Source organism: Mobula birostris, chromosome 8, assembly GCF_030028105.1.
Source record: "Mobula birostris isolate sMobBir1 chromosome 8, sMobBir1.hap1, whole genome shotgun sequence".
NCBI lineage: Eukaryota > Metazoa > Chordata > Chondrichthyes > Myliobatiformes > Myliobatidae > Mobula > Mobula birostris.
This window is the reverse complement of record NC_092377.1, coordinates 95,219,718-95,238,615: the sequence shown is the minus strand read 5'-3', so window position 1 is coordinate 95,238,615 and position 18,898 is coordinate 95,219,718. Positions and strand designations below refer to the sequence as shown.

General features: G+C 41.5%; 1 protein-coding gene across 2 annotated transcripts in view; it reads right to left on the bottom strand.

Moving 5' to 3' along the window:
- Positions 1-16,567: 16,567 nt before the first annotated feature.
- Positions 16,568-18,898, bottom strand: part of LOC140202247 (cyclin-dependent kinase-like 4) — a 47,247-nt gene continuing 44,916 nt past the window's right edge. Inside the window, exons 9-10 of one of the 2 annotated variants that reach the window (XM_072267124.1) lie at positions 16,759-16,764; positions 16,568-16,694 (exon numbers count right to left, since the gene is read on the bottom strand). In XM_072267124.1, coding sequence (XP_072123225.1) covers positions 16,599-16,694; positions 16,759-16,764 — 102 coding nt within the window. In that variant the 3' untranslated portion in view covers positions 16,568-16,598. The remainder of the gene's footprint in view (positions 16,695-16,758; positions 16,765-18,898) is intronic. The other variant, XM_072267122.1, reaches the window with a different exon arrangement.

The window sequence follows — 18,898 nt, the reverse complement described above, 5'->3', positions numbered from 1 at the left end:
ACACTACTGATGGCAGCTTGGCTCGCTTAAGCCCACGAGGCAGCAAGTCCAGGGTTCAAGCACCCTCCCCCCCCCCGAGAAACATGAGCTGTTGCTCCCACGTGGTGCTGAAGGTGAGTCCCACTCTCAGAGATGCCACCCTGGAAGTTAGCTTTCCCCTTGACCTGATGCACTAAGGCCTGCTCTTGTAGTATGGGTCCAACTGTGCCAGCTGCAAAAATAAATGAATGGATGGCCGGAAAGAGGTCCGGAGCATCGTAGAGTTGGCCCATGCTTACAGCCACGTGCTATAACGGGACCCGTTGGGTTTCTGACAGGGCCATAGGAACCTTAGTGCACCCACTGACCCTGACCAATCCCAGTGATAAACAGCCCTTAAGGCATATTCCACATGGGACCAGGTACCAGCACTGCAGTCTGGGCCCGGGGGGAGCGAGAGGCTGGGAAAAAATTCATGACTTTACTATGCATGTCAAGGTGAGCTCTCAACCAACAGAAATACACCTAAATAACACACAGAGAGACACGCACAGACACACACACACACACACACACACACACACACACACACACACACACACACACACACACACACACACACTGATCCCTGCGGTACCTCACCAGTCACGCTCTGGCAATCTGAGAGGCTTCCCCTACACCCACTCAATGTCAGGTCTTTTTCACATGAACAGCAAACAGAAATAAATAGTCCAATTTTGCAGTGAGTGTGATTTAATCCAGAAATGATTACATGGTACAATTTACGCCAGTCAAATCATTATTGTGTAATAGACACTCAGGTGAACAGTTGCTAACCAATCCAATGTCCTGGGCTATTGATGTTAATCAAGAGTTGGTCTGTTCTCTCCTGTGGATGTAAAAGATCAACAGAGCAGATCTTTGATGCCCTGAGACAATACACATCTTGCTCAATCAGAAGGAGGTGATAGAATCAGATATGATTACTACACCTCAGAGGCATTTAGATGGGTAATTAAGAAGGACACTGATGGAATGTGGGTGAATAGTGCAGATAGTTGGTGTGGGTATGTGCTCCAAGAGGCTGGCATCACCCTGTAACATCAGTAATAGGGAGTATCCAGTCGCATCGCTGTTTCTGGGACTCACAGACTGGTTACCTACATTTCCTACATCATAAAATATACTTCAAAGTCTGTAAGGCATTTGGGGTCTACATACAGTCCTAGCCAATAATACAAAATAGAATATAAAAGGTTTTTTTCAGATATATAAAGAGTAAAAGAGAGTTGAGAATGGATATCAAACTGCTGGAAGACAATGCTGTAGAGGTAGTATTGTGTGGACAAAGAAATGACAGAGGAACTTAAGAAGTATTGTGGAAGACACTGGCAGTGTGCCAGAAATGCAAGATTATCAGCGTGCAGAAATGAGTATAGTTGCTATTACTAAAGAGAAGGTGCTTGAGAAGCTGAAAAGCCTGAAGGTATTTAAATCACCTGGACCAGATGAACTACGCCCAGGGTTCTGAAAGGGGCAGCTGAAAAGATTGTAGATGTATCAGTAATAATATTTCAAGAATCACTAGATTCTGGAATGGTTCCTGAGCACTGGAAAATTGCAAATGTCACTTCACTCTTTAAGAAGGAAGGGAGGCAGAAGAAAGGAAATTATAAGCCAGATAGCCTGAGCTCAGTGGTTGGAAAGGTGTTGGAGTCTATTATGAAGGGTGAGGTTTCAGAGTACTTGGAGGCAATTGGTAAAATAGGCCAAAGTCAGCATGGTTTTCTAAAGGAAAATCTTACCTGACAAATCTGTTGATATAACAGGCAGGATAGACAAAGGAGAGTCCATGGATGTTGTTCATTTGGATTTTCAGAAGGCCTTTGACAAGGTGCTGTACATAAGGCTGCTTAACAAAATAAGAGCCCATGTTATTATCAGAAAGGTACTAACATGGATAGAAGATTGGCTGACTGGCAGGAGGCAAAGAGTGAGAATGCAGGGAGCTTTCTCCAGTTGGCCGTTGGTGACTTGTGGTGCTCCGCAGGGGTCAGTACTGGGACTATTTCTTTCCATGATGCATGTAAGTGATTTGGATGATGGAATTGGTGGCTTTGTGGCCAAGTTTATGAACAATATGAGGATAGGTGGAAGGACAGATAGTGTTGAGAAAGCAGGGTGTCTGCATAAGGACTTGGACAGATTAGCAGAATGGGCAAAGAAGTGACAGATGGAATACAGCGTAGGGAAGTGCCTGGTCATGCAGTTTGTTAGAAGGAATAAAGGCATAGACTATTTTGTAAATGGGGAGGAAGTTCAAATATCACAGGTTCAAAGGGACTTGGGAGTCCTTGTGCAGTGTCCCCTAAAGGTCAGCTTGTAGGTTGAGTCAGTGGTAAGGAAGATAAATGCAATGTTAGCATTCATTTCCAGAGGACTGAAGTACAAAAGCAATGTTTAATGCTGAGGCTTTATAAGGCATTGGCCAGACCACACTTGGAGCTTTAGGAATAGTTTTAGTCTCCTTATCTCAGAAAGGATTGTTGATATTGGAGAAGACCCAGAAGAGGTTCACGAGAATGATTGCAGGCATGAAAGGGTTAATGAATGAGGAGCATTTGATGGCTCTGGGCCTGTACTCACTGTAGTTTAGAAGAACAAACCTATCCAATATTGCAAGGTCTGGATAGAGTGGATGTGGAGAGGATGTTTCCTACAGTTTCCTAGGGGACCTAGGTTCAGAGGGCACAGAACTGAAGGATATCCATTTAGAACGGAGATAAGGAAAAATCTCTTTCGTCAGAGGGTGCTGAATCTGGAATTCTTTGCCATGGACAGCTGTGTAGGAGGACATCAAAGGTTACGAGGAGAAGGCATGAGAGTGGGGTTGAGAGGGATAATAAGTCAGCCATGAGAGAATGGCAGACTAGACTCGATGGGCCAAATGGCCTAAATTACACTCCTCGTTCTAATAGTCTTATATATACGTAGACACAGATTCAGTATATATACACATACACATACATGCACATGCAGATACATGATGTATATTTAATATTTCAGTGTATTGTAAATATATTGTTTGATTAAGCATCCTTTGCTTGTTTGCATAATTCATTACAGATTATATGTAAGAAGTATGTGAAAAGCAAAAGTGTGTCATAAGTGCAATCCTCACTAAAGTAAAATGATAGATGCATTTATCCCTGGCTCCCTGCCTTTCTTTCAATTAGTTTTATGTTTTGGAGTTACAAAAACCATAACAATATATACAAACACACACACACACACACACACACACACACACACACACACACACACACACACACACACACACACACACACTTACTGTACATTTATACACATACACACATATACATATGCATGCGTGCGCGCGCGCACACACACACACACACACACACACTCACACAATACTGTGCAAAACTCTTAGGCACCTTAGAATTTTTATATAACTTTTGTTTTAGGTGTTTACTTTTTGTCTTCACTATTAAAGTCAGTAGAAAAGAGCAAATATTAGATTTCCAAACATATTACTTCCAAAGAATTAAATGTTAGAGACTTTTTTTGGTATTTCATTAAAGAAATTAACATATTATGTAGTAGATAGCTTTTCAAAGAAAAACTTGATTACTTTGCAGGTATATAGCCAGTGCATGATTAAACAAATATAACAACAGGATGATGTAATGCTCTATGACATAATGAGCTGAATGAACTAAACTGATTAACAGAAACAGAAATGGGTGTAGAAGGAATCAAACCGGGCGAAGGGCAACCAAGCTAAAAGGTGAGGATGTGGCAGATGTGACAATTTAACTTTCAAATCATGAATTGTTACACCTTGGCAAGAGTGAGCATAGCAACAAGACACCAGGTGGTCATTTTGCATCAGCATGACCTCTCCCAAGCAGAAATTTTGCAGCAGACAGAAATTTCAATGTGCTGTCAAAGCTCTTCTGAAGAAGCACAAAGAAACTGACAAGGCTGAGGACCGGAAAGGCAGTGGTCGGCCACGGAAACAGAGTGCAGCAGACAAGAGATACGTCAAACTGATGTTCCTTCTAAGCTGGAAGAAGTCGAACACTAGTACTAGTTCGGAACTCAGAAAAACCACTCCAGTCCGTCCCTCTACAGCCTGGAGAAATCTTGTCAGAAGGGGTCTTAGTGGAAGAGCTGCTGCCAAAAAAGGCCACTCATCCAAAGTGGGAACAAAGCCGAGAGATTCACCTGCTCACAAAAAGACAAGGACTGGGGGGCTGAACAATGGTAGCAAGTGCTCTGGACTGACAAGTCAAAGTTTGAAACTTTTGCCTCAAGCAGGAGGCAGTTTGTAGAGGAGCTGGAGAGTGCTACATAGGTGAGTGTCTTCAGTCAACAGTGAAGCACAGAGGGGGCTCCCTGTGGGCTTGGGGCTGCAAATGGAGCTGATGATCTGATCAGAGTTAGTGAAATCCTCAGTGCAGAGAGGTACAAACAGATTCTCATCCATCACATAGTACCATATGGGGAGGGACTGCATCTAATCAGTCCCCACTTCATTCTGCACAGGACACTGACCCCAAACATGCAGCCAAGGTCATAAAGAACTATCTTCAGCAAAAAGGAGGGGTTCTGCAGCAGATGGTAAGCCCCGATCTCAACATCATCGAAGCTGTCTGGAATTTTCTAAAGAGACAGAAGCAAGTGAGACAGAAGAACTGCGGACTCTGGCTGGCTCACGTGCCAAAGTGAGAAGAAATAATATTAAATCATTAGAAAGGGATGATATAGGATCAGAAGATATAGAGTCTCTATGGGTTGAGTTAAGAAATGGCAAGGGTAAAAGGACCCTAATGGCAGTTGTATACAGGCCTCCAAACAGCAGCCGGGATGTGGATTACAAATTACAGCAGGAGATAGAAAAGGTCTGTCAGGAGGGCAATGTCATGATAATCATTGGGGACTTTAACATGAAAGTGGATTGGAAAATCCAGGTCAGTGCTGAACCTCAAGAGAGAGAATTTGTAGAATGTCTGAGGGATGGCTTTTTAGGACAGCTTGTTGTTGAGCCCACTAGGGGATCGGCTGTGCTGGATTGGGTGTTGTGCAATGATCCGGAGGTGATAAGAGAGCTTAAGGCTAAGGAACCCTCAGGGAACAGTGATCACAATATGATTGAATTCACTTTGAAATTTGAGAAGGTGAAATTAAATTCCAATGTGTCGGTATTTCAGTGGAATAAAGGAAATTACAATGGCATGAGAGGGGAACTGGCCAAGGTTGACTGGAAAAAGATGCTAGCAGGAAGGACAGCAGAGCAGCAATGGCTGGAGTTTCTGTGTAAAATGAGGGAAGTGCAAGACAGATATATTCCAAATAAGAAGAAATTTTTGCATGGAAAAAGGACACTACCGTGGCTGACAAATGAAGTCAGAGCCAAAGTAAAAGCCAAAGAGAGGGCATACAAGGAAACCAAAGCTAGTGAGAAGATAGAGGATCAGGAAGCTTTTAAAAACTTGCAGAAGGAAATGATGAATTATGAAAGGAAGCTGGCGACTAATATCAAAGAAGATAATAAAAGCTTTTTTAAGTATATAAAGGGTAAATATAAAGAGAGTTGAGGGTAGATATAGAACCAAAAGAAAATGGCGCTGGAGATATTGTAATAAGAGATGCAGAGATGGCAGAGGAACTGAGTGTGTATTTTGCATCAGTCTTTAAGTGGAAGACATCTGCAGTATACTGGACATTCAAGAGTGTCAGGGAAGTGAAGTTTGTGCAGTGAATATTATGACTGAGAAGATGCTCAGGAAGCTTAATAGTCTGAGGGTGGATAAATTTCCTGGACCTGATAGAATGCACCCTCAGGTTCTGAAGGAAGTAGCTGGAGAGATTGTGGAGGCATTACAATGATCTTTCAAGAATCGATAGATTCTGGCATTGTACCAGTTGACTGGAAAATCTCAAACGTTACTCTGCTATTTAAGAAGGGTGAGAGGCAACAGAAAGGAAACTATAGACCTGTTAGCCTGGCATCAGTGGTTGGGAAGTTGTTGGAATTGATTGTTAGGGATGACAAGATAGGCCAAAACCAGCATGGTTTCCTGAAAGGAAAATCCTGCCTGACTAGCCTACTGCAATTTTTTAAGGAAATTACATGCAAGGTAGACAAAGGAGATATGGTAGATGTGGTGTACTTGGATTTTCAGAAGGCCTTTGACAAAGTGCCGCACATAAGGTTGCATAACAAGATAAGAGCCCATGGAATTACAGGGAAGTTACTAGCATGGGTGGAGCATTGGCTGATTGGCAGAAAACAGAGAGTGGGAATAAAGGGATCCTATTCTGGCTGGCTGCCGGTTACCAGTTGAGTTCCACAGGGGTCAGTGTTGGGACTGCTGCTTTTTACAATGTATGTCAATGATTTGGACTTAATGGATTTGTGGCTAAATTTGCCAATGATACAAAGATAGGTGGAGGAACAGGTAGCGTTGAGGAAACAGAGAGCCTGCAGAGAGACTTAGATAGTTTAGGGCAATGGGCAAAGAAGTGGCAAATGAAATACAATGTTGTAAAGTGTAGAGTCATGCACGTTGGTGGAAGAAATATACAGGCAGACTATTATTTCGATGGGGAGAGAATTCAAAACTCAGAGATGCAAAGGGACTTGGGAGTCCTTGTGCAGGATACCCTAAAGGTTAACCTCCAGGTTGAGTCTGTGGTGAAGAAGGTGAATGCAATGTTGGCATTCATTTCTAGAGGTATAGAATACAAGAGCAGGGATGTGACGTGGAGGCTCTATAAGGCACTCGCGAGACCACACTTGGAGTATTGTGTGCAGTTTTGGGCTCCTTATTTTAGAAAGGATATACTGCAAAGAATTATCTGCAGCTTAATGTGAAAAAGACTAAGGAGCTGGTGGTAGACCTGAGGAGAGCTAAGGTACCGGTGACCCCTGTTTCCATCCAGGGGGTCAGTGTGGACATGGTGGACGATTACAAATACCTGGGGATATGAATTGACAATAAACTGGACTGGTCTAAGAACACTGAGGCTGTCTACAAGAAGGGTCAGAGCCGTCTCTATTTCCTGAGGAGACTGAGGTCCTTTAACATCTGCCGGACGATGCTGAGGATGCTCTATGAGTCTGTGGTGGCCAGTGCTATCATGTTTGCTGTTGTGTGCTGTGGCAGCAGGGTGAGGGTAGCAGACACCAACAGAATCAACAAACTCATTCATAAGGCCAGTGATGTTGTGGGGATGGAACTGGACTCTCTGACGGTGGTGTCTGAAAAGAGGATGCTGTCTAAGTTGCATGCCATCTTGGTCAATGTCTCCCATCCACTGCGTAATGTACTGGGTGGGCACAGGAGTACATTCAGCCAGAGACTCATTCCACCGAGATGCAGCACAGAGTGTCATAGGAAGTCATTCCTGCCTGTGGCCATCAAACTTTACAACTCCTCCCTTGGAGGGTCAGACACCCTGAGCCAATAGGTTGGTCCTGGACTTATTTTGTAATTTACTGGCATAATTTACATATTGCTATTTAACAATTTATGGTTCTATTACTATTTATTATTTATGGTGCAACTGTAACAAAAACCAATTTCCCCCAGGATCAATAAAGTATTTTCTCTATGACTATGACTATGAGTATTTGTACCTAGCTGCTAAAAAGTGATGTGTGCTTCCTTCTTTTACCTGGCTAAAGCCTTGCTATCTCATCTCATCCAGGGCTAGCTGAACTCAACACGTCTACCCTTCACCCCGACAGGAACATGCTGCTCCTGGACTCCTGGTATGACCCTTCAAAAGCCTCTCATTTGCTAAATGTTCCTTTACATTTTGATAGTCACCCAGTTGACCCCAGCTAGATCATGCCCAAGGCCTTCAAAGTTAGTGCTGCCCCAGTTCAGGACTTCAACCTGTGGACATATCCTATCTTTTTCCATAACGATTCAAAAACTAGTAGAATTGAGGTCATTGGCCCCAAATTGCTTCACTTCATTAGCCTGTTTCCTTAGAGGAAGTCCAGTATTGCTTCTTCCTGAGCAGATTCCATCTGGGCCCTTTGCATTCTAGATAGCCCAGTCAATTGAAATCGCCAGCCTTCTCACACCAGCCTTCTGTTCTCACGACGATGTGCAATTTCTCGACACTTCTGCTCCTCACGTCCCTGTTGGCTACTGGGGGCCGGGGGGGGGGCGGGATGTCTATAATGAAGCCCTACCAAAGTGACATTTCCTTCTGTTGGATCCTGATGTTTTTGTGATCCAAAGGTTCTTCAGAACGCAAGAATGAGACATAAACTTGTTGCTTACGATCATTTCATTAAGTGTAACAAGGTTACAGAAGCACAAGACACAAAGGGAGAGAACTAAACAGTAATGTTGTCTTCTCATACCAGACTACAGGGAACAGAAAATTAGATTATGAGGACACTCAGTCCTCGTTTATTGTCATTTAGAAATGCATGCATGCATTAAGAAATGATACAATGTTTCTCTGGAGTGATATCACAGAAAAACAGGACAAACCAAAGACTAACACTGACAGAACCACATAACCATAACATATAGTTACATTGAGAGTTATGAAGGAGGGAAGGGTTAGATTGATCTCAGAGCAGGTTAAAAGATCGGCACAACATTGTGGGCTGAAAGGCCTGTACTGTGCTGCAATTTTCTATGTTCATGAGGAGACCTTGACTCCTTACAGGCAGCGATGGGAATTGAACCCCAATCAGTGATTGCTAGCTCCGTAAAACATTGCGCTCTCTGCTTCCCTACTCTGTTGCATATAAGGGGGAAAAATTCCTCCTTTGTATATGCTAAGATGTATGACACAAAATGGAAGCTTGTAAGACAAAATTGGATTAGTCTGGATGTGGGAATGTTTTAAGAAAGTACAAGGAACAGGTCCACAACATTACTTTGAAGCCTTATTGCGAGTACCAGTCTACAGACTTGTGTGCAGATAATGGTGAAAAAAATGTTTGCGAGAATACTGGGGTAAATATTATATTTGATTTCTGAAGAGAACTTGAAAGATAATTTCTTTGTGCAAGTAGGGAACCTTCTTTTAGGCTGGGTTACAATTAGCACTAACAACTGGAGATAGAGACAAGGACATCGAGAGGGAGAGAGAGAGAGAGAGAGAGAGAGACTGGAAAAGCTGTTGGGCATCTGTAGTTCCCTCCGGCAGTATATTGTGTGGAGTGGCTTAGTGATTGGTTGCCAAGTATTATTTTGCCTTTTTTACTATTTTATTAATTATTTTCATTCTTTCTGGTATTTTATTCTTTATATAACTCTGATAAAGTAATTTCTTATAACCTTTCACATGTGTACAGTGATCCTTTGTTTACGGATAATTCTTGCTGCTGCATCAGAAAAGAACAAGGAACAAAATTTTGAAATATTTTAGTTATGCCTTCATGGTAATAGTCTTTGACCTGTGTAGGCAAGGAGAAACATTGCCATCCTAGGCTTTAAGTTTTAATTTTCACAAAGGAAAAAATAATAGTTTGAAACCAAAATCTCAAGAAATTACTTTCTCAAATATGTTTGCCACATGTAAAATCCAAATATTAGTTTCCAAAAATTTACCAGTCCGAGTGAATATATTTGAATATGCAGTGTACATAGTATTCTGGGATAGAGAATTCCAAAGATTCACAAGGAAATGACTAAATAAATAAATACCTTTCTACCTTTCCTAAATGGACTGCCCTTTTTCCTTAGATTATACCCACTAAGTTCAGGACACTCCAGCCAGTGTAAATGGCTTCTCAACATCATACCTGTCAAACCCACTTAAAATCTCTTCTCAATAGGATCACTTTTTAGTCTTCTTATTCTAGAAAGTGTGAGTCATAGCTCAAGAACAGGCCCAACTCATCCACACTGACCAAGATGCCCATCTAAGCTAGTCCCAATGCCTGCGTTTGGCCCAGGTATCTGTCCAAATTTCTATTAAATGTTGTAGTTGTACTACTTTCTCTGGCAGTTTGTTCTATATACACATCACTCAATGGAATAAATTTCCCCTTAAATTCCAATTAGATCTTTTCTTCCTCATCTTAAACCTATCCTCTCTAGACCTTGATTCACCAGCTCTGGAAGAAAAAAGATTGTGAGCATTCACTCTATTTATATCCATCATTTTACACACATCATGATCACCCCTCAGTCTCCTGTGCTTCAAGGAATAAAGTCCAAACCTAATCAGCGTCATTCCTTCTGATGAGCTCTAGGGAGACTTGGCTATGATGTCCTGACAGAGGCAAAGTTAGATACACTTTGGACAGCTTAGTTTTACTTGCATAATGTTGAACTAGAAGACCTTGTAAGGAAAGAGTTCACATAGGATGTGGGAATGTTTTGAGAACTTAGTGTGATTACCAGTCTATAACCTTGAGAGTAGATAATGGTGAAAAATACGTTTGTCTGAGAAAGTATTGAAATAAAGAATCTTGAAAGTTACAAAAAGGGGCGATTTCTTTGCGCGAGGGGGATTTTCTCTTAGGCTGGATCGCGGCTAGTGCTAAGAGCTGGAGATTATCGAGTTGGGGAGAGAGGCTGGAAAAGTAGTCATATACTTGCAGTTACCTCTGGCATGGCTCAGTGATTGGCTGATAAGTATTTTTTCTCTCTCTTACTACTTTATTAACCAATTTTCTTTCATTCTGTATTTTGTTTTTTATATAACTCTAATAAGGTTATAATAAAGAACGAGCCTGGTCAGGTGTCAGGTCTCTCAGTGGGAGAGCATTTTGGAGATAGTGATCACAATTCTATCTCCTTTACCATAGCATTGGAGAGGGATAGGAACAGACAAGTTCGGGAAATGTTTAATTGGAATAAGGGGAACTATGAGGCTATCAGGCAGGAACTTGAAAGCACAAATTGGAAACAGATGTTCTCAGGGAAATGTACAGGAGAAATATGGCAAATTTTCAGGGGATATTTGCATGAGGTTCTGAGTAGGTACATTCCAATGAGACATGGAAAGGATGGTAGGGTAAAAGATCCGTAGTGCACAAAGACTGTTTTAAATCTAGTCAAGAAGAAGAGCGTATGAAAGGCTCAAAAACCTAGGTAATGATATGAATCTAGAAGGTTATAAGGCTAGCAGGAAGGAGCTTAAGAATGAAATTAGGAGAGCCAGAAGGGGCCATGAGAAGGCCTTGGCAGACAGGATTAAGGAAAACCGCAAGGCATTCTTCAAGTATGTGAAGAGAAAGAGGATAAGATGTGAGAGAATAGGACCAATCAAGTGTGACAATGGAAAAGTGTGTATGGAACCGGAGGAAATAGTGGAGGTACTTAATGAATACTTTGCTTCAGTATTCACTATGGAAAAGGATCTTGGTGATTGTAGGGATGACTTGCAGTGGACTGAAAAGCTTGAGAATGTAGATATTAAGAAAGAGGATGTGCTGGAGCTTTTGGAAAGCATCAAGTTGGATAAGTCACCGGGACCGGACGGGATGTACCCCAGATTACTCTGGGAAGCGAGGGAGGAGATTGTTGAGCCTAGGGCAATGATCTGTGCATCATTGATGAGGATGGGAGAGGTTCCGGAGGATTGGAGGATTGGAGGGTTGCGGATGTTGTTCCCTTATTCAAGAAAGGGAGTAGAGATAGCCCAGGAAATTACAAGCCAGTGAGTCTTACTTCAGTGGTTGGTAAGTTGATGGAGAAGATCCTGAGAGGCAAGATTTATGAACATTTGGAGAGGCATAATACGATTAGGAATAGTCAGCATGGCTTTCTCAAAGGCAGGTTGTGCCTTATGAGCCTGATTGAAGTTTTTGAGGATGTGACTAAACATGTTGATGGAGGTAGAGCAGTAGATATAGTGTATATGGATTTCAGCAAGGCATTTGATAAGGTACCCCATTCAAGGCTTATTGAGAAAGTAAGGAGGCATGGGATCCAAGGGGGAATTGCTTTGTGGATCCAAGGGGGAATTGCTTTGTGGATCCAGAACTGGCTTGCCCACAGAAGCCAAAGAGTGGTTGTAGATAGGTCATATTCTACATGGAGGTCGGTGACCAGTGGAGTGCCTCAGGGATCTGTCCTGGGACCCCTACTCATTGTGATTTTTATAAATGACCTGCATGAGGAAGTGGGGGGATGGGTTAGTAATTTTGCTGATGACACAAAGGTTGGGTGTGTTGTGGATAGTGTGGAGAGCTGTCAGAGGTTACAATGGAACATTGATAGGATGCAAAACTGGGCTGAGAAGTGGCAGATAGACTTCAACCCGGATAAGTGTGAGGTGGTTCATTTGGTAGGTCAAGTATGATGGCAGAATATAGTATTAATGGTAAGACTCTTGGCAGTGTGGAGGATCAGAGGGATCTTGGGGTCTGAGTCCATAGAACACTCAAAGCTGCTATGCAGGTTGACTCTGTGGCTAAGAAGGCATACGGGGCATTGGCCTTCATCAACCGTAGGATTGAGTTTAAGAGCAGAGAGGTAATGTTGCAGCTATATAGGACCCTGGTCAGACACCACTTGGAGTACTGTGCTCAGTTCTGGTTGCCTCACTATAGGAAGGACGTGGAAACCATAGAAAGGGTGCCGAGGAGATTTACAAGGATGTTGCCTGGATTGGGGAACATGCCTTAAGAGAATAGGATGAGTGAACTCAGCCTTTTCTCCTTGGTGCGATGGAGGATGAGAGGTGACTTGATGGAGGTGTACGAGATAAGGAGAGGCATTGATCGTGTGGATAGTCAGAGGCTTTTCCCCAGGGCTGAAATGGTTAGCACGAGAGGGCATAGTTTTAAGGTGCTTGGAAGGAGGTACAGAGGAGATGGCAGGGGTAAGTTTTTTACGCAGAGAGTGGTGAGTGCATGGAATGGGCTGCCGGCAGCGGTGGTGGAGGTGGAAATGATAGGGTCTTTTAAGAGATTCCTGGATAGCTACATGGAGCTTAGAAGAATAGAGGGCTATGGGTAAAGCCTAGGTAGTTCTAAGATATGGACATGTTCGGCACAGCTTTGTGTGCCGGGAGAGCCTGTATTGTGCTGTAGGTTTTCTATTTTTCTATGTTTCTAGGTTTCTAAGGTAATTTCTTATCATCTCTAACATGCATATTTTCCTTTGTTTGCAAATATCTCTTGCTGTGGTATCAGAAAAGAACAAGGAATAAATTTAATTTTTTTTTACCATAGGCCTACAATTATTTATCCGTATCTTTCTCTCAGCCCAGGACTGAAATTATTCATGGAAGCAATCTCAGCTTGGTCCAAGCAATCCTATCTGAGGGCCAATGTTTTGTCATTTCTGATACATTTCCTCCCTGCCCTTCTCCCTTACCAACTTGCCTGCTAAAAAGCTATTATTCTCCTGCTCTCAGTCCCTCTCCATATTGTTAGCCATTTCACTCCAATTCTTTCCCCCAAATATACAGTGAATCATTCCATTCCTAATCCTTTCCTCAAATACACTGCCACTTTCCTGTTTCTGATCTTTTCCCAAGAGATCACCACAACTGCTCCCTTTATGAGTACATCACCCATCTTTCTACAACCAATCCATTCTTATCAACCCAAATGACCCACTCAAATCAACACCCCCCCCCCATCCAGTCCAGGCATATGACAAGTGATCTTTGATCCTGGAGTAATGTGTACCTCCTGATCTGTTTCTGAGGCCCAAACGATCTTTTTTTTTGTGTCATAGGTACCTAGACTGCACCATTCTAGTAAATCCGCATTGCTGTACTAGTTTCTAGACACCCATTTGTGACCTTTAATCAAGCCTCCTTCCATGCTAAAATGTCACTCTTAACTTTATAAGATTGTACTTTGTGTAGCAAAATTTGAAATTCATACATTCACTTTTCCTTTATCCATCCTGAAAGTTACAGCCTGAAAAGTAAGAATTGAATTTGTAAAACATAATTTCCCTTTCATGGAGCTATATATAAATCAGCCTAATAATATTAGGGTATTTTAAATAGACTTGTACAACAAAATTATTATACCCTTTTCTTTTCTGATTCAGCAGCAAAAGCTATTCGCAGTCCAGAGGCACTATATACATACTTGCTAAAGGTTGTAGAAAACTACTTTATTAAGGTTATATAAATAATACAGAAAGAAAGTAGTATATTTAATAAAAAATAAAGAAGGAAACAAAACAATACTTGTCAACCAATCAATGAATGGATCTTATAATGCAAGAGGAAACCTTGGGAGTCTGCAATATTTCTCTGTCTCTTAGTTCCAGTCACAACCCTGCCTAAGACAAGATTCCAACTTGTACAAAGTTACCCCTTCTCATACCTTTCAATACTTAGCATAATTCCCACCCAATATTTTTACATTTAGTCATGGTACCAGTTTATATCCCCTTATCTCTTTGTCACTTTCGATCTAGGTACATATCCCAAAGACAGAGACAGCACGTCTGCAGAAAGACTATCATCTACTGTCAAGGCTGAGTATCAGTGCCTCTGTACTGTGTTCTCACAACATTCCCACATTCCAAACAGACACATTATGTCTTACGACCTCTATTTTGTTGTAACATCCTTATGCACACACTAAGGAGGAATCAAATATTGTTCAATTTCAGCTTACAACTTGTTACCACATATTATAACAAATTCCTGCATTTTTTGATAACCAGTGTCACATTTACCTGAAGCTTTAAACATGTATTCAGGTTGACATACATGTTCCTACCTTTACCTTAAAAACCTTCCAGGTTGAAAACGGACTTCCACGATCTTTGGGAAAATTAGCTGATTTGATTAAAAATATTTAAGGTTTCCCCCGCCATCCGAAGGTAGAGCGTTCCTATGAAACGGTTCGTAAGCCGAAATGTCGTAAAGCAAAGAAGCAATTACCATTTATTTATATGGGAAAAATTTGTGAGCTTTCGCCGACCCAAAAATAACCTACCAAATCATGCCAAATAACACATAAAACCTAAAATAACAGTAATATATAGTAAAAGCAGGAATGATATGATAAATACACAGCCTATATAAAGTAGAAATACTTCTCTACAACGATTGTCTGCACAGATCTCCATAGAGAAAATCTCACGCAAGCGCTGTTGGCATAAACGCGCTCTCCAGTAACCTTTAAACTATGAAGCTGCCAAATCTACCAAAGAACACGTAAAAATACACAGCCTATATAAAGTAGAAATAATGTATGTACAGTGTAGTATCACTTACTGGAATTGGGAAAACAGTGCCGAGCACACTGATGATGGTGTGTTAGACTAAGTCGTCGCAGGCTGGGTGGTGCAGTGGCCCCCACCCTCGGAGCCGCCGACCCAATACATTGCCGCAAAGAACACAGCAGCAGCCGGGAGGCACACAGCACATCATTAAGAAAAAAGCCGAAATAAATGTGCTAATTAATTATGTGTCGGCGGCATCTAATTAATTAGCATGTTTATTTTGGCTTTTTTCTTAAAGACGTGCTGTGTGCCTCCCGGCTACCACTGCGTTCTTCGCGAATCGGTACAGTATCTGTCCGGGGCCTGGGTGTTGGGATGGTGGGACACGGGGGTGTCATCTCATTGTCGATCAGGGCAGGCAGCTTATCTTCTCCTATGACTGCCCGCCTCGATGTCGAAGGTCGAGGTTCGTCGTCTGCTGTGGCTGATGTGGAAGGCTTGCTTGACTGCTGAGCCTCACACATTTTTCTATCATACAGTTGTTTGTAAGCACTCAAACCATCCTGCAAATATCCCCTAAACCTACGTGCCCTTTCAAGATTAAAGTCATACTTTATCAATGCAGCGAAAGTCTCACGCAGTTGCTTCACCTTCTGCATTCAGTTTCGATTGTTATCTTTTTCTCTTCCAATTGTATCAGCTCTTCACCTATCAGTTCTTGGTCATGGGATGCCAAAATCTCTTCAACATCATCTTCATCAACTTCCACAAGCCAAACTCACTTTGTCCTTGCTTCGTTCACCACGATTGAAACGCCTAATTATGTCTAGTTTTACGCTAAGTGTAACACCCTTACGAGCTCTTTCATGCTTTTCCGACACCCTTAGAACTCATCTTGTTAATGGCTGCTCAATGCAACGTGTTTCAACAATGCCGTTCCGAATCCGGGGCAGAGCGCCCGCTCGGGGCACGCGCTGCCTTTTATCACGCGCTGATTTTTTCGCGCACTGATTTTTTATCACGCGCTGCCTTTCTTCGTAACAGTGAAAACACCTTCTGAAAGCAAAAACAGGGTACTAATGTAGATCTTTCGTAACAGTGAGATTTCGCAAAGCGAACGTTCGAAAAGCGGGGGACACTGTACTGCCAAAAGGTGTCAGGCAGCATCTTTGAAAAATTCTGGCAATTCTCAAGTAGCAAACCCATAGACAAACAAAAGCATATCACACCTCTGTCAAAGAAATGAAATCGAACTTTTAATTCCATATTTAAAATAACCATATTTTGAGTTAAGAAACACAAACATGAGATCTGTTCAGGATGTTGTTAAACATAAGAATAAAATTTACAGAATGTAACATAACACACAGGAGCACTTCAGTCATATATAAATCTTTCCTGAAAACATTTCATTTATGCATTTCCTTCATTTCAGAATCACACTGAAATTTGATGGGGTTATTAGATGGTTGGAAGATGATCGTATTGCTGCTGACGAACCTGCTTTCTGGGGTCTGCTGCAGGGGACCCGTTATTACCAGAGAGCTGAGGCAGAAGCTAATGTAAAAGAAAATGACACAACAAGCAAATAAGCATACCGGAAGTGTATATCTTGTGAGACTTGGTCCTTGATTTTAATCCCGTAATTCCCCACCCAACCCCTAAAGGGCAGGAAGTCTAAACTGATTAAAATCATAAAAATGGAAATGTTTCCAGGTTCTCAGCCAGAGCAATACTGAAGGTCAGACTATAGAGAGTTTCATCTAAAAGCAGACAAGGCCCTAAGTCACCTGCAATAGCCAGAGCTAGTATTGCTATTGTTATGGGGAGTATAATTCATGTATAACTTCTGTTCTATGTGTTGTCTGAATCTATTTTCCTGTGATGCTGCTGCAAGCAAGGTTTTCATTGTACCTGTACCTCACTGTACTTATTCATGCCAACAAACTCAGTTTGACTCGTCTTGATAGTGCCCTGTTGTATAACGACATGGAGAGAAAAAACTGACCAGAAGATGATGAGGTAAATCTTAACAAATTTTCTTCTCTTTGTGGAGAGATGCCCCAGCCCAATCAATTGGAGAAATTTCCCTCAAATTTCAAAGGAAATGCTAAGACCTGTCATCCCTTGATTGAAATCTCTTTCTCCCATTGCATTCTGGGGATTGTTCTCGAGAATTCCTGATAGCAGCCATGTGGGAACAAATTTCCAATTTTGTCAGATGGTAAATCTGGAGATGTCAAGAAGAATTCTGGAAATTAAACTAAAATAAGCCACTGTGTTTAGGACCTACAGAGCAACACCATTCCACATGGTCTCATTAATGGTCTCCCCATACCCCCATATCCTTTCCAAGCCCTTATGGAACCAGTGTGTTATTTAGTTAGTACTACTTTCAACTTGAATCAGTATTTGCTACAGTTTAAGCAGATTGTTAATTTTGAATTTGAATTTTTGCCTGATACAGCATAAATTACAGATAAGAGCACGACTGGAAGAATAAAGCTTACAATTTGATTGATTCCATGGAGTATAGTAAAAATTCAAGTTTTATAATTAATCTGCTGGATTGTTCATTTGCATTTAGTCTAACTTTTTGAGACAATAATGCACAGCAACAAAAGTCATTTTAAAACCAATGAGGAGACTAAGTTTAAAGCACATATTTTCACTAGAAAAATTGTTAATGCAGGTCGACCTTCTCTAATCCGGCACCATTGGGACCTGAGGAGTGCCGGATTAGTGAAAATGCCGAATTACAGAAGGATCACATTAAGCATAATCAGTGCCGGATTATTGAAGGAACCGGATTACAGGTGGTCGGATTAATGAAGGTCGACCTGCACTGTGCAATTCTAATATCCCATTACACCTTTACTTCACAAAAATAAATGAATTAAAACTGGATTGGGTACTAGTATGAATAATATTCTACCAGTTTGGCACTGCCAAAGCCCCAAATTGCTGGATTAACGAATCCTCCTTAGAGCACAAACTTTAATAAAACTTCTTCACATCTACTGTCTGGTTAAAAAAAACTTCAAAGACATGGATGCAACTGAATGAGCGTTACTTTTTTTAACATATTTTGTACGTTCTCCTGAGGATAGACTTGGAAAGTCAGCCACAAGCTCAGTTGCATCAGTGGCCAGTGGTGGAAGGAGTATTTTGGACATAAACGTGATTGATCTGTAGTTTGGGCTGTCACAGAAGGCCAACATTTCAGAGGTGTTAAGTAGAAATGACTGAGAAGCAGGCATTTAAAGTCAAGGGTGGGAGGGTTTCAAGGCAGCTCTTCATGTTTTTGCTCAGGAGAGAGTTCACAGCATTTGGTGATTAGAGAGGTGATGAGGAAATGGGCGACAGTTTTCATATTAACACTAGGGAAATGCTAGAATATATTCTTAAAAATAGTAACAGGACATACAGAAAATTGGGCAAGTTAATAGATTAATGAGTGGGAAATAATGTCTGCTAAATGGACAGACTTCTTTGACCTGGGCCTAATGGCCTATTTCGTGTTTCTGTTTCCGATGGCCTTAAATATTTTAATTATTTACAATTTGGCTCTGTGGGAATAAAATCACATTTTGCTGGAAATGCCCAAAAAAAGAAATAACATCATCATGCCATGATAACATGGGTGACTCACAACAGGTAGGTTCTGGTCAAAAGTCACCATTCATATGATTTGACCCAAAAGTTTTCTACAAATATAACCTATTCTAGGCAAAATTGCATAGCGTTGAAAATAACCCATG